The 21,805-nt window shown below is 49.6% G+C and overlaps 1 protein-coding gene across 1 annotated transcript; it reads right to left on the bottom strand.

Annotated features, from left to right (window-relative positions):
• Window positions 1–3,235: 3,235 nt before the first annotated feature.
• Window positions 3,236–12,348, bottom strand: AGT (angiotensinogen). The gene is made up of 5 exons (XM_004578875.3): window positions 12,227–12,348; window positions 9,064–9,922; window positions 5,918–6,185; window positions 4,281–4,425; window positions 3,236–3,535 (listed from the first exon to the last, which is right to left on the bottom strand). The coding sequence occupies exons 2-5, from the start codon at window positions 9,890–9,892 to the stop codon at window positions 3,344–3,346; spliced, it is 1,434 nt and encodes a 477-aa protein (XP_004578932.2). The 5' UTR covers window positions 9,893–9,922; window positions 12,227–12,348; the 3' UTR covers window positions 3,236–3,343.
• Between the last annotated feature and the right edge of the window lie 9,457 nt (window positions 12,349–21,805).

The raw sequence follows: 21,805 nt of genomic DNA on the forward strand, positions 1-21,805 counted from the left end.
CCTTCTCTGTGTCTTCTCTCATTATGTCCCTCCCTTATGGGATGTTGTATTCACCCAGCTGAGACATGAGAATCTCATCTCCAGACTTCTAGTTTATATCTGCAAAGACTTCTCCGCAATTAAAGTTACAGGTTCCAGGTATTGGGATGTGGGCTTATATTTTGGGAGATCACCATTTAACCCACTAATTCACTGCAGTCAACCAAAAATGAACAAGAGGGTGCAGGGCACAGCCAGGGCACAGAGCTCAGTCATGGGAGCATTCCAGCTATGTCCTCGGGGGTTGAGGGGGAGGAAAGAAAATGGGTTTGGGTTTGGAGCTACTTCAGAAATGGTCCAACATACTCTCCAAGACTTTTGAAAGGAACCCCAAGGTTCCATTGAACTTCTCTGTGGAGTTGCCTACATGAGAGCTGCACAGAGGGACAGGACAACACTGCCCCATGGATTACTGACCTGGTGATGGCTGGAAAGGGTGGTCACTCCACCAGTCTGTAATGCAGAGGGTAGGTGCTGACTTCCCATGGCTCTGCCTTTTTAATATACTGTGAAAGACTCTGGTCTGGGGTTCTGAAGTTACTGCGAGTGCAGTATCAGCTCTGGGGGTGCTGTGAGTATGCCAGAATGACCATGCCTTGGATACACCTAGACATTCCTGCTGAGTCCATGATCAGAGCTCCAGGAGCCCCAGGAGTTGGGAGCTCCATCGAGGTCTCCTACTTAGGTGGCAGAAACCCTGTGACGTGAGCCATCACCACTGCCTCCCGGGGTGTGTGAGAATTGGGAACTGCTGCCACATCAGGTACTGAAGTCAGACACTCCTAAATGAGGTGGGGCCTTCCTCACCTGTTTCTTAACCCCTAGGCCAAGTGCCTGCTCTACTTACCAACTTGTTCTATGAAGGTCTTAGCCAAACACCGCCTCAGGTTGAGTGTTCATGCCAGAGGAGTGACGAGTATCTTTTGATCTTTCATACCCGTGAAGAGATTTGGGACCTGGTGAAGGCCTTCCCTTGGCTGGTGGTCCCTCCAAAATCTCACATGGGAAGTGATGGCAGTTGAATTATTGCACTGTCTAGTGGGCAGGCACTGTGCAGCACTAAGAAGACTTAGAATTTGGCAAGGAACTCTTCAAGAGGAGCCCCTAGAAGTGATATCTCGGTGCTGAGTAACCTGTGAAATGTCTGTTATTAATCTGCTTGAGACAGCCCGAATCCAGCTTCCCATCTGTAACACTGCGCAGAAAGTATGACCCAAGAATAATCAGTTGGCAGTGCTGTGCTCCTAGAAGCTTCCAGAAGCAGAAGCAGCCCACTATGTAGAAGAAATTGGCTGGCTTGCTGCCAGCTGCCTTTTAAATAAAGTTAGAAGCCCCAGCAGTCTGCTCCTCCATCCCACGCTGCTGCCATCCCAGGTCACCACTCAGGACCACACAGGGAGCCCAAGAACCACAGGGAGGGCAGGACCCTGGCATGCTGCAGGACCTCCCAAACCCTCGTTCAATGAGGGGAGGTGTGTGCTGGGGGCCTGGAAAAGTAGCTCCGAATCCAGGAGCCAATGCACTAGGCTGAAATCGTTTCCCATTCACAGGTGATTTGGGAAGTACCTAAGCAACTCCCCCAGTTTTGGCTCTGAGTGCTCAAGTTGGGGGCGGGGGCTGGTCAAGAGGTAATACAGACTAGCCAAAGTCCTTTGCCGAGGCCTGTGCTTGGAGCGAGGCATTCTGCACATTGCTGCTGTTGTGTATTGGATAGTGGTGAGACTAAAGCATCTCTGACTCTTGGGCTTGTGGTTCTGTCAAGATAGCCAGTATCCAGCAGCTGTTTCAGAGACGATACAAGCACCAGTCTCAACCCTGTACCAACCTGTTGAACATAGAACAAACAGGTTCTTTTTGGGCCAAGCCATGAAGCTGATGCCAGGAACTCCATGTGGGTCTCCCAAGTACTTTGTTCATCATCTGCTGGTTCCCGGGTGCTTCCACAGGAAGCTGGACTGGAAGCAGAGGATCCAGGACTCTAACTCAGCCACTGCAATATGGCAGTCCAGGGCACCACAACACCAGCCCCTAATTCGTGGTGCTTTCCAAGGTGGTCAGGAGCCGTTTGGAAAGTCTCCAACCACCAGCTTTGATCAATCATGTCTGAGTGTGAGTGTCAGGGCTGCTGTGTGGGTTTCTCACAGGTGCCTGACTCTGCAATGGCCCAAATGTTGTCTCTGACAGCCCTGTAACCAGGAGAACACAATGGACTTGGCAGGCAGTGAGTGGGACTATGGTTCCCTACCTTGCCTTGCCAACCTCCGGGGCTGTTTGCCTTGCTTGTCCTCTGTCCCAAATCCCTGACCTCTCCCTGTTCCCGTGGTCACATCTGCTTTCCCTTTTTGTCTTCACCATCTGCTCCTGCCTACAGAGGACCCTTGAAGACCTGGCACAATGGCTCAATTGATTATCCTCCCCCTATAAGCACTGGAATCCCAGATGGGTGCCGGTTCATGTCCCTAGTGGTGGCAGCTTTCTCCCCAGCTCTTACCAGGAATTGACTTCTTCCAAAGTCTGTGGAAGGAAAAGGGGACAAAGTGCTTCACACACACACACACACACACACACACACACACACACACATCACTACTGTTCCCAGCCAACAGCATAGGCCTGCTGGCTGCCCACCTGCTCCTTAACCTGGCCCAAATGGTACAGCTGTGGGTCTAGTCCCACCGAAGGAATACAGGCAAAAGCCCTCAAAAGCTGGAAAGAAACTTGAAAACACTGTGGGCATTTATTTCTCCATCTCCCATACAACTGCACCTAACCATAGGTCCCTGGAAAGGAAGCAGTGTTCACATGCCCAGCTTCTTCTGCTGGTAGGAAGGAGGCAGAGCCTCCACTGGGCAACCCCTGCTCATCCTGCCTTTGGTTGCCACTGTTTACAAACAGAAGAGCCTGGAGAAACATCACCCAGAACAGCAACAGACTGCTAACCTCTGGCCAGGGCATTTCAAGGAAATCACTTCCAGGTGCCAGAAAAAAGCTTTTATTTGCACTGTCTTATCAGTTGAACTCCTAGAAATGGGGGTGGAAGGGTGGTTGTTGCCAGTCATTTATTAATAACACAAGGGATGATCACTCATGGTGTTACACTGTGACAGAAGTTCAGACGCCTCTATGGTAATGCGTTTGTCAAAGGGCCTTACACACAGCACCCTTCACCAAGCAGAGTCCTGGCTGATTTGTTAGAAGAACAGTGGTGATGAATTGCTGACTTGGCCCAGGTTGGCCTGCTGGCCTTCATCTCAAAGGTCAAGGATAGCTGCCTTGCAGGGCCCAACCTGCTGGGGACCCAGTCTCAGGCCTCAAGCACAGGATTGACCACACGACCCAGGAAGTGCAGGGTGCTGGCATCACGCTCGTAAACCGCAAACAGGAATGGGCTGTTCAGAGTCACCTCCAGGATCTCAGGCTCACCAGGTTGCTGCATGGACTCTGTAGGCTGATCGCCCGTGTCCGCTTGAAGTTCGAAAAGAATGCTGTTCAGCACCTGCAAAGCAACAGATGGTGGGACAGCTGTGCCATGCTGCCCTGGGACAGCTGTGCCATGCTGCCCTGCCATGAGACACTACACAGCCTACCACAGAGATGCACACACATGCACCCCCCCACCCTTGCTGCGTGTAGATAAGGGTCTGCTGGTGTAGGCAACCCTGATCACCCACATGGCCCGACTCGCATGAGCTCTCCTCTGTGATATGGCCATGCACCCTGCCATCCCTACCCCTTACCTTGCTGTCCTAGGCGGAGACCCTGGCTCCCTCCCCTGCAGCTGCTTCGAGCCCAGCTAAGTTGGCACCAAGGGCTCAGGCTTCCTGTACTGTCCCTCTCCTCTCCACAGTATTCCACATGGCACCCCCAGCATCTACCTTCATCCCCGGAGCTTGGGAACAGTGTGTCCTGGGCTGAGTATGTCACTGAAAGAGGAGCCATGCCACACAGGGCACAAGGCCTGGGGACTCTCACTCCCAGCCTTGCACCTGCTGTGGCAGCTGGGGATATGGCAAGGCTAGGCCAGGCTGAATGAGGCTATAGGACATGCCCATAGCAAGAGGTAGAGCAGAATAGGTTGGAGTCTGTAGCTCTCCCTCTTTTCTCACACCCTCAGCCCATCCTCATTGGGCTCTGCCCCTGTGTCCCTTCTGTCCTGCTGGAACCCCACCCACAACTTCCTCTGCATCCTGCTATGTGTGCCTTCCACCCCGTGAATACTCAGAACCGTGACAGGCACAAACCTTCCCCACTCTGACATCAGCATCACTGATCTTGTTCAGGTTGGCTTCAGCACCCAGGAGGGTGGGCAGCTTGGCGTGGGCGAGCAGGTTCTGCAGGCTGTAGGATCCTTGTAGCAGCAGCTGGGGCATGGTCAGGTGGATGGCCCTGGAGAGGCAACAAGTGGTTAGCAAGGTACCAAGTTGACTCCTCCCATGAGGCTCTGGGCCACAAGGGAAGCCGGGTAAGTGTGTTTGCCCCTGACTCCTGTTCTTGAAAGAGATGTTTGCCCCTCACCCTGCCATTAAGAAAAACATCAGCAACAAAGACCATAAGAAACCTTCATGAAATCCGGAACACTCCAAGGTGGATAAGCCTGGGGATGATCTGGTGACAGATGATGGTTTGTGGTTCTCTCTTCTGTTCTGCTTTTAAGTTGGTTGTGTTGAAAGAGAGCAAGTGTGTTACTTGGATAAGTTTTTTTTTTTAAGTTTTAATCAATGCACTGTGGCTCACTAGCTACCCATTGCTGGCATTCTCTGTATGGAGGAGGCCCTGGAAGGGAATGAGGAGGGAACATACATGTCCTGTCCATGCCTACACTGGGCACATGTCATGCACCCTCCATTGACTTCCACATGGAGCCACTTCCTTCCTTAGCCTTCCCAGGAACCCAGAGACATTTCCAGCAACACCGTACATCCTGAGAAGGGTGATGCTACCCGCACACGTACAGCTGCATTGTTCGTGGTAGCCTAGGGGTGGAAGTGACCTGAGTGTCCAGCACCCAGGAGGGTGGAATAACACCACATGGTCTGTGCATAACACTATGGGATGTTACTGAGCTAAGGAGAGCCACCTCAACAGGGGTCACAGCATGCAGGCACCCTGAAGACGTTACACTGACTGCCAGGGACGGAGGAAGAGAGATCCAGTTGCAGTCCTTCCAAGGCCCAGCATGCAGCTCCACAGGTCACAGTGAGGTCATGCATCTGCTGTTGAATGGGATCAGAGGCTCAGTTTGGGAGAAAGTTCTGCATATGCCTGATGGCAATGGTTGCACAGAATAATGGACAGAATGCCACTGAACTGTACACTGAAAAGTGTTTAGGACTGCAATTGTATGTATATATGTGTATTACCTCAATGAAAGTAACCATGCTCTAAAAGGGTGGAGCAGACTTCAGGAAGCTGTCTGCATTCTTTAGTGCCTGTCTCAGGAGCAGGTGTCTGCCTCACAGCGGATCCAGATCTGCTATGAAGGTCAGTCTAACATGCAACTGAAAGTCACGTTTCATTTCCAGTCCAGCAGCTAAGAACTAAGGATGCCTCAACCCCCAGGGGCTGCTGCCTTAGAACATAGAGGCTACCCAGGAAGGCTTCACCCCAGGCTGCAAAGATGTGCCTACCCTTCTGGTGTCTGTCCCAAGAAGCCCTTGGGTCCTATTGCTTTGGATGTCTAGGGAGAAAGCGGGATGTTTAAAGACCCCTCTCATTGAAATGTTTTAGTCTCTGCAGAATCAGGGGTAAATAGAAGGGCAGAAAAAGCCACCTTCCTGGCATTGAGTAGCTCAACCCTTCCCAGTACCCACAGCTCAGCAAGCACCAGCACCCCCTGTCCCTGCCCTGACTTCCTGGGGGTCCCTGGAAAAGCTCCTACCGGGGAGACAGGTTCTTCATCCGGCTCAGGAAGTCATGCTGGAAGACCAGGGCTTCAACCCTGTCCAGATCAGAGGTACAGTGGGGCTGGATCAGCAGCAGGCAGGTGCTCCCACCCAAGGGCACACGGGTCATGGAGAAGTTGTTCCCGGCGTCACTCCAGTGTGGGAAGCTGCCAGTGCCCGACATCATAGGCACTGGCACCGAAGTGCTGTTGTCCACCTGGAACTCCTGGATCCCAGGCAGCAGGGAGAAGCCTTTCATCTTCCCTGAAACCCAGACAGGACGTGAGAAAGGAGGGGTCATCTCCTGTCACAACCCATCCCACCCCTGACCACTTTGCCTGCCGCTAATCTCAGTCTTGCTCCAACAGCAGTTCAGGTCTTCCTCCTGCAAAGCCCAGGTATAGGACTTCACCACCACAGCACAACCCACGGATGCTAAAGGAGCCAGGAATGACATCTGAGTCTCCCATAGGATTGCAAGGATCTAAGCATTTGGGACATCCTCTACTGTTTTCCCAGATACATTAGCAAGAAGCTGGATTGGAAGCGGAGCAGCCGAGATGCAAACAAGTGCCCTCATGGGATGCCAATGCCTCAGACTGCTGCCGTCCTCAGTCCCCACCCTGCCTTCTCATGTTGCCAGGACACAGGGCTAAGGGCACAGGCTCTGGGAATGAAGACTCTGCTTCTCCCTCAACATGAGACACAGACACACGACCTCACTGTGACCTGTGGAGCTGCGCACTGGGCCTTGAAGGGACTGCAACTGAATCTCAATCTCTCTCTCTCTCTCTCTCTCTCTCTCTCTTCCCTCCTCCCCTCCCATCTGCAAGACTGTGGATGAGACCTTGAGCTCAGAAGGCAGGACAAAGGGCAGCCAGAATGGAGAGCTGAGCTCGCCTGGGCAGACCACATGGGAGGGGACACCTAGCCCTGTCTGTAGCACTGTTCCTTAAGGTGTCTCCAGTCAGCCACAGCTGCACATCCCCATGTCCCCTCAGTCCTCTGGCACATTGTGACATTTTTGTGGATGTTTTGGGAGAGAAGAGGGTGGGCAACTGAACATGCAGCCAAGGGAGAGCAGGCCCCTGGGTCTGGGTCCTGTGAGAACAGAGTGGTGTGTCCCTGGCCCCAAGCAGCATGCTGGCAGGTGACCTGAGCAGGCACAAACAAGTTCTGGAAGGTCACTGCTCATGTGAGTCCTAAGCTGGCCCACCTGGCTGGCAGGCGGCGTTTCATTCTGGGGGAGAAAAGGGCTACATTATTTGTCCCCTCTAAAAAGCTAAACCAGGAAAGGAATGCCACTTCCAACATGACTCTGGGATCTGATGTGAGTGGCTGCCCTCTCCTCTTCATGTGCCTGCCATGCCTGGCTCACTACCCTCCACTGGGTGGTGAAATCTCTCCAGGTTACGTCAACTGTGTCACAGAACCTCCCAGGGCCAGCGTCACCAGTCCCGGGGTACAGGGAGTGCTGGGCACAGGGCACCTTGGCATGCTCCAGCTGCAAATCCTGCAGGTCTTTGCTGCTTGGACATGTCGCACTGTTCCTGATGTCACTTGATGAGAGCACTGCCGTTTTGGGAAGGGACTCTGGAGCTTTTGTGACAGCCTCCCAATCAGATGGACAGACTGCTGTTGGCTGCATAGTGGGGGGGTGTGTACCCTGCAGGGTCACACATCCTCCTGCCAGAACCTCATCTTATCTAACAGATGTACCCTACCCTCCCATGTCCCATGCATTCATAAGTGCTTGTTTCCATGCCCAGGCCTGGACAGTCACCTGGCCTGCAGACAACCTTTTCTGCCTCCAGTCCACATGCTGCTGACCACCCGGGTGACTTACAAGCAGAGCTCTCCCTTGTTCTGCCCATATCCCCAAGGGCTTCCACATTCACAGCCTGACCTTCCTGTCTCCAGCCCTGCCTTCACTGGCCTGTGTCCTCCTGCCTTAACCTGCAGTTGGCACCCTTCACTCTTTCTCTTCATAAGCCTGGACCCCACTGCCAGCTCCAGCTTCCCTCAACACCCCAGGAACAGCTCCACCACCGCCAGCCCCCAAGGGCTCCTGGCTCTTCGCTCTTCCCTGCCCATGGATCTCCCTCCCTGCCTGGCCTTTAACCAGCAGTACGGAATCAGGGCCTGCACCTCCTTCTTCATGCTGCCTCTGAGACTTTGGGCTCAGAATCATATAGCAAGTACATGAGAAATCCTCCAAGGGCATTGTCAAAGGAATACGCCATCTTGGTAGCATATATAGCCCTTTCTCAACCCAGAAGTGATTTCAGCAAGCAACTTGGCCATTTTTGCATGGGTCTTATCTTTCTCAAGAAACACAACCCTGTCCCTTCAGAGACTAGAGCTTGCCTATGGGGCCAGGAGATGAGGAGGTTGGACCTCTCTGGATAGCTATGTCATCTCAAACAAGAGGCACTGTTTCTCTGACTCTTGCCAGTGCCAATTGTCTAAAGGAGGCACAGGTGCTAATACCTCTTTCACCAGCTCAGCAGGGAGAGGAAAGCTCAGAGTGTGCAAAGATTCAGGGCCAAATTGGAGTCCCTTGTGTCATCCTGACACACACATCATCAGGTAGAAGGTTATGAAGCATGGTTCTCACACACAGTGCTTGCTGGTGGCTGGCATAAAGGACTGTCAGAACCCCAGCCTGGCCCAGAAGTCACCATGACCTCGTGCAGAAGACACTTGGACAAGGCTCTCTGCTCAGCAACTGTCTGTTCAACCTCGGGCTGGTGTCACGCTTGCTGTTAATTCTGGTGGCCAAGGGCTATTGGTTCAGGCTCCCTAGGGACTCTTGCTCATTTCTATCATCCTAAACTTCCGTTGGCCTTGGTCTCTTTGAATATATCCCTGGCTTACCACAGCTCTGCTGGTCCCAAACAAATGCACTTATTCTCTGGAGAGCCCCTCTCTGGTTGTTTAGTGATTGCACATAGTAGGGCAATAGGTGAGTGGGAGGCTGCTCATCCAAGGACCAGCAGCAGCCATTTCCCTCCCAGGGGGTGGTCCTTCTGCACACTGCCGCAGCCTGTCTCCAAGGCCTGGCCTGCTAAGCTCAGCCATGCTTGGGGCACTAACACCATGGAGATACCCCTTAACACTGGCCCGCAGCCATTCTCCTTACCCTGGAAGTGGACGTAAGTATTGAACACCAGGGTGCTGTCCGTGCCAACTCCGGTCAGGGGTCTGTTCATTTCCCAGCCTGTTACGGCCTGCATGAACCTATTGATCTTCTCAGCAGCAAGATCCGGGTCCGTAGACAAGTCCAGAGAGCGTGGAAGGATGACAGGAGCAAAGGGAGCCAGGCTCTGCATGAACGGCTGCCTCAGGCGTAGATGGGGGGCTGTGAACAGGCCCACTACTGTGGACAGTAGCAGAGGGGCCTGGCTTCCTATCCCTCCCTGTGTCACCAGCAAGCTCTGGATGGCCTGCAGGGCAGACAGGACCTTGTGCCCATCCAGCCGGGAGGTGCAGCCCAGGTCCTCCCCAGGAACACCCAGGAATGCCTGTAGCTGGGTGGCCGTGGGGTCTGAGGCTCCCAGGTAAAGAGAGGCCAGGGTGCCAAAGAGAGCCACAGGGGAGAGGACAGCCCCACGTGGATTGTCCCATGTCTCACTCAGTGTCCTGTACATGCGCAAGCCCAGGACATTGACCAACATGCCAACCTTTGTGGCCCCCAGCCTGTCTTCAGCCCTTAGCTTCTTGGCAGCCAGCACCAGTTGGTCATGCAGGGCTGCCTCGTCCACAGGGGCTGTCTTGGCCTGAATGGGGACAGGAGTGAAGGTCGGCTCTTTGGGTGTCTGCGCATCAGCTTTCTCCAGCTGGTCACAGCTGCTCTTGCTATAGAAGAGGAGGTGGAAGGGGTGTATGTACACCCGGTCAGAAGCGGCCGGGCCAGACAAGGTCAAGAGGCAGATGATGGTGAGTCCCAGGCTCACGCTGGCAGGAGCCATCTCCAATCAGATTGCTGAATTTTGCGTATCCTGAAATAGCATTTTGTAAGGGAGAAAAGGTGATGATTAGACCATCATCAAGTTCCCTTGAGCCACACTTCTGGGTGTCCCCATTACTTCCTGCAGTCAATTAGCCTGAGAGAAACTCACCCAAGTCTGCAATTACAGAAGAGAAAAGGTGGGAGCGAAGCTCCACGCTCTTGCCCCAGATGCAGAATGCACCTGTTACGGCCCACGTTGCACCCTAGTCGCACCCATCATTTCAAAGTGACTGCATTTGGAGATAGGGCTTTCATAGAGGTGATGAAGGTCAAATGAGGCCGTAAGGTATGTCCTAAGCCAGTCTGACCAGTGATCAGATGCACACAGAGGGAAGACCACACAAGCACACAATAAGATGGCTTTCTACTAGTCAAGGAGAGAGCCCTCAGCTCAAAGCCTTGCTGTCGGGCTTACAGCCTCCGTAACAGAGAGAAAATAACTGTGTGTTGTTGAAGACCCCCCAGCAGCTCAACTAAACCACACACACACTCTTACAGCTATGTGTTCTGCCCTGAAGAACCCAGTGTGTGCCAGTCAGAGCCTCCTAACTTTCCCAGCTGTTAAATAATGGTTTTGTGCTAGAGCCTGGCAGTGGGGGTTTCGTTTCCCTATGATCCTAATACGAAACAGAACTAAACACCATGGGTTCAGCTGAACCTCTGGTATCCCCCCACCTGTCACAACCCTGAAATAAGCTCTCAACTGTTTCTGCATTGTGTTTTCTGCATGGAGCTCCAGAACCGTGCCTGCCCAGCCCCATTCACCAGCAGTCTGCCTCGTTCCTCTGGGCTGGGGCCAGGACAGGATTTTTCTTAATTACTCAGTTGGCTGTTGGACAACCAAGGTCTTCAACTCTTGCCCCAGGGCAGAACAGAGGAGCTCCAGGACCCTTCTCTTATCAAATCCCTCTCCTCCACTCCAGCAGCACATGGGAGCTAGACTGAGATCCTGGACTAGGAGGGCTGGTGCTGGTTCTGCTAATGCATTCTGCCTGACTTTACTGGATCAAAGGGATTTCTACTGGTTCATTTAATTCTCATGGTCTCCACTGCACCTTTCCTATTTCTTACAAGAAGGAGTATGCTATACTGCCCTGCCACCTCTCAGCCTCCCCATCCTTTGTCTGACTCACCACCTGTTCCCTTGGTACTGGCAGGGCGCTGGTATGCCATCACACCTGGACAAGTTCCCTTCCTCACCTGTGCCTTGCCAATTATCATCTTACCTTGCCAGCTGGCTTCCCCATGCCCCTGTGACTGGCTGCACCGTCCTCAGCCCAGCACATTCGGCTAAAAGGTGTGATGTCTTTGCTTCTGCTCTGCTGATCCAGTCTCCAAAGGAACCTGGACTCCTGACCTTGACCACCACCTCAGCCTCCTTCCCATACATCTGATGGTGTGGATGGCTCTCACAGAAAGCCACACACCATGGCAAAATGGGGTTCAAGACTCAGCCCCCTTCGTGCAGGCCTTCGTGTGGGCCTTAATTTACAGCTCCTATCAAATCCAGGCACTGAATGAAGGCCAATGGATGGGAAATCCATGGCAGATACCCAAAGCTGGGGCACAGTAAATACAGGGTAAACACAGCGTAGAGCGCGTGCATGTACACACACACACACACACACTCCCATCTCTATAACTCCTGGGCTCCAAGGGAAGCAATTCTGTGGACCTCAAAGTAAAGGTGGTTGTCATTGTCAATATATCTCAAGCCAGGCTAGGTCAACAGGGTGCCAGGCCCGAGGACAGAGGGTTTCTGGGGTTCAGTGGGTTCAGTCTCAGCTCTCTTGTCCCACTTCTTGACCAGCCTTGAGACCTCTGCAGCCCATTGCTAAGGAGGACATGGTCAGTTCACCTGTGCTATTCTGAGTCCCACTGCAGCCCTGCCTCTCCTGAGGCTGCTGTCTGCCCGGCTGGCCTCTAAGGCTGCCTCCCCAGCTCTCTTGTGTTGGCACCATACAGTGCTTTTCTCGGCGTTTTTATTGTACTGTGTTCCTACTTAGCTCATATTCTTTCTTCCTGTGTGCCAGAGAGTGGTTTCACTCTTCATCTACATGGGGAGAAACCTGGGGGAACTCTTGGCCACAGTGACTCAGGCCCTGGGCCCAGCCCTTTTGTCCCTGAGGACCTCAGCTCTGCCCAGAGGAAATGGGACAGGGCCATCCTGTCATTTTGTTCCTCTGGTGACACCCGGGCCCGACAGCCCAGGTCTGGTGGCAGTGCAGTCACCATACCCCACCCCCCATGGCATGTAGTCTCCTCCTGGCTGACAGTGAGAGCCCCCGCTTACCTGCTACGTTAGTCCCCAGAGCAAGCACAGCCTCTTCTCCTGACTGGCCACCCAAAAGGCCTATTTATAACTGAGGGGCGGGTGTGAAGTGGTTCCCAGGCTACAGAGGGAGGGTCACAGTACTTGGTCAGCCCATAGGGGTGGGAGCCACCAGCAGCCAAGCCTGGCCAAGTGGCCAGGAGCTCACTCACCCTGGGCCCCTTCCAGGAAGTCCTGGTGATCGATGCTGTTCCCCTACTGGACAAAATGAGCTCAGACAGTGCTGAGTTACACATTGACTGAACTTGGCAGGAGCGCGGCCCCCATTATGGGAGCAGGAGCCTTCCCTGTGATGTGCTTCTGAGGGTTGGGGACCGGAATGGGGGAGCAGAGAGCAGAGCAAAGGGCTGCACTTAGGGGACCTGGCAGCTACTTCTTCTGTCTAAAAGGAAAATATTTCTTTGTTGATTTTCATTTTATTTGAAAGGCAGAGCAACAGAGAAACAGACAGAGAGAGATCTCCCACCTGTTGATTTATTCCCTACGTGTGCCCAGGCTGGGTCAAGCCAAAGCCAAGCACCAAGAACTCAGTCTGGCTCTTCCACATGGGTGGCAGGAGCCCAACCACTTGAGCCTTCATCCAGTGCCTCCGAGCATACGCACGGGCAGGGAGATGGGATGGAGAGTGGAACCAGGACTCGAACCCAGGCACTCTGATGTGGGATGCAAGTATCCCTAGTGGCAGGTTAACCACTGTGCCAAACACCTACCACCAAGGCTGCTTCTAACCCTGCTGTGTGCTTATGGCATGTGTGACCTTGAACGGCTCTAAGAGGCCATTTGGGGCACCTGTTCTGTGAAAGAGACTCCATCAGACACTGGGAAACACAGTGTTGGTCAGTGCTGGGTAATAGAGTGTCTTGGACTTGATGTTCAGGAGGATGAAGTCTGTGTCACCAGGGAGGGACTGATGCGTCTGGGCAAGGGTGATGCCCCCTGACGGAGTGGCATTATTGTGTCAAATCTGGCCAATACAGATGAGTGCCACTCACTGATGAGATTTCAAAGTCCTTTATTGCTGATGGTGGAGACGGGGCTCGTGTCTCACAGATCTCTGGACATAGAACTACAGAGCAGCAGGGTTTATAAGGGCAAAAACCACAAACAGGTGAGTTTCAGGGGGACAGAGCTAATGTAGAACTACCTTAGGGATGAAAAATTACTAACTACTAACTGCATGTTTTTCTTGCTGAGCCAGATGAAACTCATTTTTCTCCTAGACATGCTTGAATAGACTAGTCAGAGTTTGAGCGTTTTGGCCAAGCAGGGTACAGTTTTCTCAGCTACAGGCTCAAAAGTGTGTGTGTGGAAGGGAGGGGGTGGGGTACTTTACCTAAGATGGATCCCAGCTCAACATAAAGAGCTTCATGCCAGACCTGCTTTTTAAAATATGACACTGTTCTCAGGGGGGCTGACGCAGTGGTATAGCAGGCTAATCATAAGCCTGTGACACCAGCATCCCATATGGATGCCTGTTCATGTCCTGGCTGCTCTACTTAGCTTCCTACTAATGGCCTGGGAAAGCAATGGAGCACAACCCATTGCCCCTGTACCCATACGGGAGACCTGAAAGATGCTCCTGGCTCCAGATTGGTCTGGCTTTAGCCATGGTAGCCATTTGGGGAGTGAGCCTGCAGATGAAACATCTGAGTCCCACAAACAGAGATGTTTTACCAGGGAGAGTGACAGATTAGAGGAAGATGGAGGATAGAAATCCCAGAGTCAGGGAGGGGCCATGCAGGACACAGGAGTTGGTGCTCAGCAACAAAACGGGGAGCTTCCGGAAGCGAGATGGTTGGGGCTGTTGGAGGGCTTTTACACTAGGTCTAAGGAGAGGAAACTCTAGTCAGTTACACAATGTCACCCAGGAAGAATATGAAGGTTGCAGTTTTGAGGGGAGTTGGAACTTATCAATGACTATACAACAGTGATTTCATTATGGTTGGAACAAGTGTCAGGGAGGAAAGGAGCAGGGAGTGACCTTGGCCCAGACCAAGGGGCGGAGAAGGACTGGCCTATGGAAAGGAACAATCATGGAGGATGATCAGAACAACTTCGGGACAATATTGGTAGAGCCAGGGCCCTTTCAAGGTCAGATGAGTCACGAGTCTTCCAGAACCCCATCTAGCTATGGGGATGGTTCTGCTCCCCAGGTAGGTCTTTGTCACCTGCCGCCCTCAGACAAAAGCCCCCCAGCTTCCCTGAGTGACCATAAGCATCAGTAAACATAATCCATCCTGCAGGTTTCTCTGCAAGAGAAATTCACTAGAGAAACCCACTCCCAGCCCATGGGAAGGCTGTGTATGGGAAAGCTGCTCTCTTTAGAATTATCTGAGGATCTATTTACTTTCTGGCAGGCAGTTTGAGCTTGATGAGTAAAATTTAGATTTTGCTAAAAATCTCAATTTGTTGATGTGGAATCCAAAGTCAATTTCTGATAAAGAGTCTTATCCCAGCTTTCTAAAAGACCTCTAAATCTTTATAAAAATGTCAATAGTGAGGGGTAGGGGATTACTTCCTCTCTAGACAAGCCATATTGTACACTTTTAAATTTAATTGAAGTTAAAGGAAGTTTAGGAAAGAAGTCCTTAAACCCAGGTGTATATCCAACTGGGTTTTCTGTAATGTCCACAAATGGTCCAATGATGTGTCATGGTACCAACTATGGGACTGCAAGAAACCTTCCAAATGTGCTATCATTAGATTCCACAAGCTAGGATTGGGAGAGATTTCCTCTGAGTTTTCTAAGGCCTCCTCTGATGCTTGGGACTAAGAAGTGGCAGAATCATAACCATGTGGTCTTGGTTCTTGATTCTCCCCTTCAATGCACTCCTCTGCTCTCTACTCATCCCCCAGGCTGCACTAGGGTTGACCAGATGTCTAAGTTTCTCTTGGCCTTTAATTAGCCAGGCATTCTGTTATTTGAAGAGAGCAGTCTGCTAATCAAATGGTGCTCACAGACTGGTACCATGCCTGTCTCACTGATAGGAAATGGCAAGATCACATAAAACTGGCCTTCCAAGAGGATGGTGACGCTTTCACTATAGATAGGACTTCACAGCCTGAGCTGCTGATCACCCATTATCAGCCGCTGTGCTTTTGTGTGGCTCACATGTCTGCTAACAGGCACCTGTGTTCCATGGGGTCCTCTCTGTTGTGGACAGCAACAAACATTCTGCTCCCTATGCTTTCTCTGCCTCTGGTCCTTGGAAGAGCCACCCCATGCCCTCAGGAGGATTTGAACCTCCATCTCAGACCTTTCACAAGGGGAACTGTCCTATCTTGTCCAAGGAGCTCCAAAATAATTGCTAGGGGAACCAAGGGTCCTCATGGCAGGTCCTTCCTCCTCCTGCCCCCACCTAAGATGGACATCGTGACATCCTGCTCTAAGGGATTGGTCTTCAGCCAGGCCACATGAGCAAGAAGCATTCTTGGGAAAATGAAGCCACTTTTCTCTCTCAGTTATGCCCAGACTCTCCTCCGCAGTGGTGCCCAGGGAGTGGAGGGTAGAGATTGGACAATACTGAAAAAGACCATACTGTAGGAGCACACCCTATGGCTACCCTACAGAATTTGAGAGAAAGCACAGCCAGATGGTGTGTGGATCTAAACCTACACTATAAAAATTCCAGACAGAAAATTAAATGTAATTAGACCAAGAACTGTAATTCGTATTTTATTTTTTTAATTATTTTTATTTTTTATTCATTAATTACATTGTATTATGTGACACAGTTTCATAGGTACTTGGGTTCTCCCCACCCCTCCCCAAACCCTCCCACCATGGTGGATTCCTCCACCTTGTTGCATAACCACAGTTCAAGTTCAGTTGAGATTCCCCCACTGCAAGCATATACCAAACATAGAGTCCAGCATCTTATTGTCCAGTCAAGTTCAACGGCTTCTTAGGTATACCCTCTCTGGTCTGAAGGCAGAGCCAGCAGAGTATCATCCCGATCAATTAAAAGCTCCAACATACCATCAGCAAAAATTTACATCATTATGGAGTTAATTGACATAGTAATGAATAACCAGTATGTTGAAAATAAATGCGAGTTCTTAACCACCTTCTGTAACCACCTCATTGACATTTCAATTTTAGTTTATACACAACATATAACATACATAACATAACATGTTATACATAACATCATATCATCTTAAATTAAGGCAAACATTGGTATTTAACCTTTTGGGATTGGCTCATTTCCTTTAGCATTATGGTTTCCAGTTTGGCCCATTTGGCCACAAAGAACTGCATTTTGTTTTTTTTAATAGCTGAGTAGTATTCCATGGAGTAGATGAACCATAGCTTTCTTATCCAATCCTCTGCTGATGGGCATTTTGGCTGCTTCCATGTTTTTGCAATTACTGATTGTGCTGCTATGAACATAGCAGTGTATGTTGGTTTCTCATAAAACAAGTGTCCTGGATATATTCCTAGGAGTGCTATTGCTGGATCATACGGTATGTTGATTTGAAACATCAATGAGGTACCACCTAATGCCAGTAAGACTGGCCCACATGAATAAAAGCACCAACAACATTTGTTGGTGAGGTTGAGGGGAAAAGGGAACCCTACTCCACTGCTGGTGGGGCTGCAGGCTGGTACAGTCTCTATGGAAATCAGTATGGAGAACATTCAAACAACTCAAAATCAACATACCGTATGATCCAGTAATTTGTATTTTCTTTTACAGGGAAGACTTGCATTTATGGTCATCCTACCAGGGTGCCACACAAGCCTTGGGGACAGTCAACAGGAGCCAGTTACCACTTGTGCTGTGGGGCAAGGGTGAGGGCAGCACGAGGAGTAAAGATGTACATGGTACCAGCAGAATTCAAGGCAAACTTTTTACAAAGGCAGAGGTCTCTAAGCGAGCCAGATTTCTCCTAATGACACGTTACTGGTGAAAGAATAAGGAAATAATAATTGTTAGATGGGAAGCAGTGCAGGATTTCTGTTTGACAAAAGGCCCTTAATCCACTCCCAAGGCTTTCAGCTGGGTGGCTCCTCTATGGAGGGATTTTACGGTCATTAGAATAAATCAGAAAATCACTAGAACATTTTCTCAGAAAGTAAATTATTCCCAGAGTGAGCAGCTGTTCAGCAGACCATAGACTCTTAACCCTGCTCAGATCCAGTGCAATTTTCTTCCCAACAGGAACTATTTCCTCTTCATTCCATCAGGGCAAGTTAGCAAAGTTAGCAACAGCATTTATCTGTGATTAAACAAAGACTGTTGAGTGAAAAGTCAATGTCCAACATAGAAACCAAACACATTGTGTCTGGGAATCAGATCAATGGAGGCTGCCAGGTTTGAAGTCAGGTGTGACCACTGGTATGCATGGGTCAGGCTGGTGCTCTCAGCATCATTTTAAAAACATGCATTTTAATAACACTATTATTATTACTATTATTATTATTATTATTATTATTATTATTATTATTTGAAAAGCAGAGACAGAAAGCTCTTCCATCCACTGCTTGTCTCCACAAATACCCACAACAACTAGGGCTGAGTCAAGATGAAACCAGGAGCTGGAGCCTAGAACCCACCTCCCTTTTACTTGAACCATCACTTGCTGTTTCCCACAGTGCACCTTAGCAGGGAGCTGCCATCATAAGCAGAATGGGGACTCAAACCAAGGCACTCCAACATGAGATGCAGGTTCGCTGTTCATCTTCCGTTTCTGCTGCCTCCTTTGATCTATATGTTCTTCTTTCCTCCCCCCTCCCCTGATATCTATAATAACCACTAATTGCATCTATGCTTCTGTATCTGTCCTTTATTTTTTAATAAAGGTTTTTAAATTTTTTTTTTATTGGAAAGGCACATTTACAGAGAGGAAAGATAGAGAAAGAGAGATCTTCCATCTACTGATTCACTTCCCAAATGGCCACATCAGCCAGAGCTGAGCCAATCCAAAACCAGGAGCCAGAAGCTTCTTACAGGTCTCCCAAGTAGGTGCAGGCTTTGAGCTATCCTCAACTGCTTTCCCAGGCCACAAGCAGGAAGCTGGATTGGAACTAGAGCAGCTGGGAGGTGAACTGGTGTCCATTGGAGATGCTAGCATTTTCAGGCAGAGGATTAATCAGATGAGTCATTGCACTGGCCCCTGTATCTGCCTTATTAAAAAAAAAATTCCACCTGTCCATGAGCTCATGCAATAGCTGTCCTTTCAGGTCTGGCTTGTTTCACCGAGTTAAATGCCCTCCCAATTAATTCCTGTTGTGACAAATGGCAGGATCTTCTCCAAGGCTGAGTAGTGTTCATTGCCTATATAAACCATGCCTTCTTTGTTCATTTGTTGATGGACATATGTTGTATCCCTGCCTTGGCTACTGTGAACAATGCCTCAATGAGTTGAGGTACTGATTTTGTTACCTTTGGGTGTATACCAGCAGTCTGCTCCTTCTGAGGAACCCTTTGTTGACTTTGTGTGTTGCCCAGAGCAGCACCCTGGAACAGCCATGCAGGGTCATTGTCTGCAACGATGTGGCTGTTGGTTGGAGAACCAGCCAGTGATGGGCTAAAGAAGAACCGTGATCTGAGAAAATAAAATTCCCTTAAGTCATTAGATTGGAGCACAGTTCAGAAGTCAAAGCCATGCCAGTGACTTTTCTTGTGCATAATGAGTTGTTTGAATCTGTCAATCTCAACAATGGCTGATCTAATGAATGAATTCAACTACATTAGTTACAGTTTCTTGTGAAAAGTAGAATTAACATTTATGTCAAATACTGTTGGATACTGGACATCCCCACCCCCAATTCCTGATGCCCACTTGCTTTGTCTACCTCCACAAAGAAATTAGGAAAGTGATACACTCACTTTCCCACACTCCTAAGTAGCCAATCCTGATCAAGTAAGACAGTTCTGGCCAGTGAGACGTAGGCAGAACTCTGTTGCAGGCTTCTGGGAGAGCTTCTGTTGTATTTTTATTGCAGAATCAGAAGCTCAGATTCTGTCTCTTCTTCATCCTTCAGTTGCTGACGTAACGTCAAGAGATGAAGAAACCATTGTGCAACCATGAGACAACAAATGCAAGGCCCACAGGGCAGCTAAGAATGCTAGGAAAAAAAAATCCTGAGGTTTTAAAAATAATCAGTATTTGAAAAACAGAGTGATAGGGTGGGAGGAGAGATAGCGAAAGACATCTCCCAGTTCACCACCTAAATGGTACAATGGCTGAGACTGGATCAGGCTGAAACCAGGAACCTTGAACTCCATCTAGATCTCCACCATGGGTGACAGGGACCCAAATAATTGAGCCATTGTCCACTGCTTTCCCAGGCACATTAGCAGGGAAGTGGATCAGAAATGGAGCAGCTAGCATTCAAAGCAGCATTCTGATGTGAGATGCCAGTGACGCAGGCAGTGACTTAACCTGCTATACCAAAATGTCTAGTTCTGAACCTGAGCTTTTGATCAGCACACAGTCACTAATCTAGTCCCTGTTTCTGGAGCTGTGTTTGAGCACCTTTAGTAGCACAGCAGACTCTCGAGTATAGCTGTCAACAGTGCTTCAAAGTACCAAAGACTCAGTCTTTTTCTGTGGCTGTAAACCAATATCTGGGACCAGGGCACGGATAATGAACAGAAATGTATTTGGCCCACGGTTCTGGAGACAGCAAAGTCCCTGCTCAAAGGAACTTTGAGCCCTCTAGCAAGGGCCTGCCTACTGCATCTTCCTACGGTGGAACACAGAAGGACAAACGAGTGCAAAAAAAAAAAAAAAAAATGGAGAGGGGACAGGTCCAAACTTGGCCTTTCATCAGAAACCCACTCTGCAGTAATGACCTTCATCACTCAGGGAAGCAGAGCCCTTGTGACCTAATCTGCTCTGACTAACCCCCTCTCCAATGCCATCCTGATGGTGATGAAACCTCATTAGGAGTCATGGAGAAGCTCTTCATATCAGAGCGAATAGCCTTCAGGCCCACTCAGGGGCCCAGGGGAAATCAACTTCATGGAATACTGGATGTTTCCTGTTGAATTTTGGCTTCTGTGTAAGGGTTTTGAGTTTTGCACTTACTTTGAGTAGCTTTGGTTTCAGGGCATTGTCAAAGTGTAAAGTGTGATAATTCTCCAATTAAGTCCAAAACTTGTCTGCTACCTCGGGATGAGGTTAGCAATTCTGAGCTGTAACTGAAGAGCGAGGTTAATGGAGTGCCTCGCTTTGCTCTCAGATTTTGTCTTATTGTGAAACATGTTCCACTGATAGTTACCCCTGTTGTAGGGTCTCAGAGATCACTTTGCTTCTGCTTTCAGCAAGACAGAATAGCGGTTATCTTCTTTTTCCATCCCCAGAAAAGTTCACGAATCTTAACTGAAGTCTACAGAATGTTAAGCTCTTCCAAGAAAACTGTACCTGATGGACAGGAGGAGGCTTTATCCCAACCCTGAAGACTCCCAGATCCTCACCAAGGACTATCACTACAAGCACCGAGGACTACATCCCAACTGCCAAGGAGATCACAGGGAAATGGAGTGCCTTTGGAGGCCAAGAACTCTGAGGTCACCCACCCCCATTTGGATCTACCACATGGGGTGGAAGAAGTCCAAATCCTGCCTTGCAGGATCCAAGGTCATCAGAACGACAACCAGGAGCACTGAGTGGTCCGCAGAAACAGAAGAACAGTAAACTTCCTTCGGGGCTAGGGAGAGGAGCTTTCTCTGGTCCTTTCCTGGTTCCCACTTTGGGTCCCCACCCCCCTCTCGTAATGACCATCAGGATCACTCCAGAACCCCCTCAAAACAAACAAACGAACAAACAAACAAACAAAAACACTAGAAGAGATAGACAGAGAACAACAAGGAAAGCTTAGAAACAGACAGGAAATGGTCAGTGGGGATGCACTTATAACTCACTGGGTGGGACACAAAGATTAGTTCCTCCTCACTGGGGTATTGAACATTTCTCTGCACACCCTTCCTGAAACTGTTCACCTAAACTGTTGACATATGTCTTGTTAGAATTATAGAGTTAGATTACCCGAAAAACAGCCAGGTTCAGCAAAATCATGTTTCATCGCTATAAACTGCTAAATACTAAAATTAAAATAGACACAAGACAGCTGAATAGTAATCTATAGCCATTTTAAGGTGTATAGAACCCGGTTGTATATAAACTAATAATTGAAATGTCAATGTAGAAGTCACAGGATGTGGTTCAGAGCTTGCATTCTTTTTTTTTTTTTTTCTCTTTTAACATATTGGTTACTCAATACCATGTCAACTAATTCCATAATGTTATAAATTGTTGCTGATGTAATGTCGGGGCTTTTAATTGATCGAGATGATACTCTGCCAGCTCTACCTTCAGACCAGAGATGGTCTTCCCAAGAAACCGTTGAACTTATCTGGACAATAAGATGCTGGACTTTATGCTTGGTAGATGCTTGCAATGAAAGAATCTCAACTGAATTTGAACTGTGGTAATGCAACAAGGTGGAGGAATCCACCATGGGGGTGGTTTGGGGGAGGGGTGGGGGGGAATCCCAATGCCTATAAAACTGTGTCACATAATGCAATG

This window comes from Ochotona princeps, chromosome 10 (assembly GCF_030435755.1).
Source record: "Ochotona princeps isolate mOchPri1 chromosome 10, mOchPri1.hap1, whole genome shotgun sequence".
Lineage (NCBI taxonomy): Eukaryota > Metazoa > Chordata > Mammalia > Lagomorpha > Ochotonidae > Ochotona > Ochotona princeps.

What these genes read in the sequence shown, in the direction of transcription:
- AGT (XM_004578875.3), bottom strand. Translation starts at nt 9,892, where the DNA reads ATGGCTCCTGCCAGCGTGAGCCTGGGACTCACCATCATCTGCCTCTTG. An exon ending in ATGAAGAACCTGTCTCCCCG is followed by an intron (nt 4,426 to 5,917) that starts GTAGGAGCTTTT and finishes TTGCCTCTCCAG; the next exon opens with GGCCATCCACCTGACCATGC. An exon ending in CTGATGTCAGAGTGGGGAAG is followed by an intron (nt 3,536 to 4,280) that starts GTTTGTGCCTGT and finishes GTTGCTTTGCAG; the next exon opens with GTGCTGAACAGCATTCTTTT.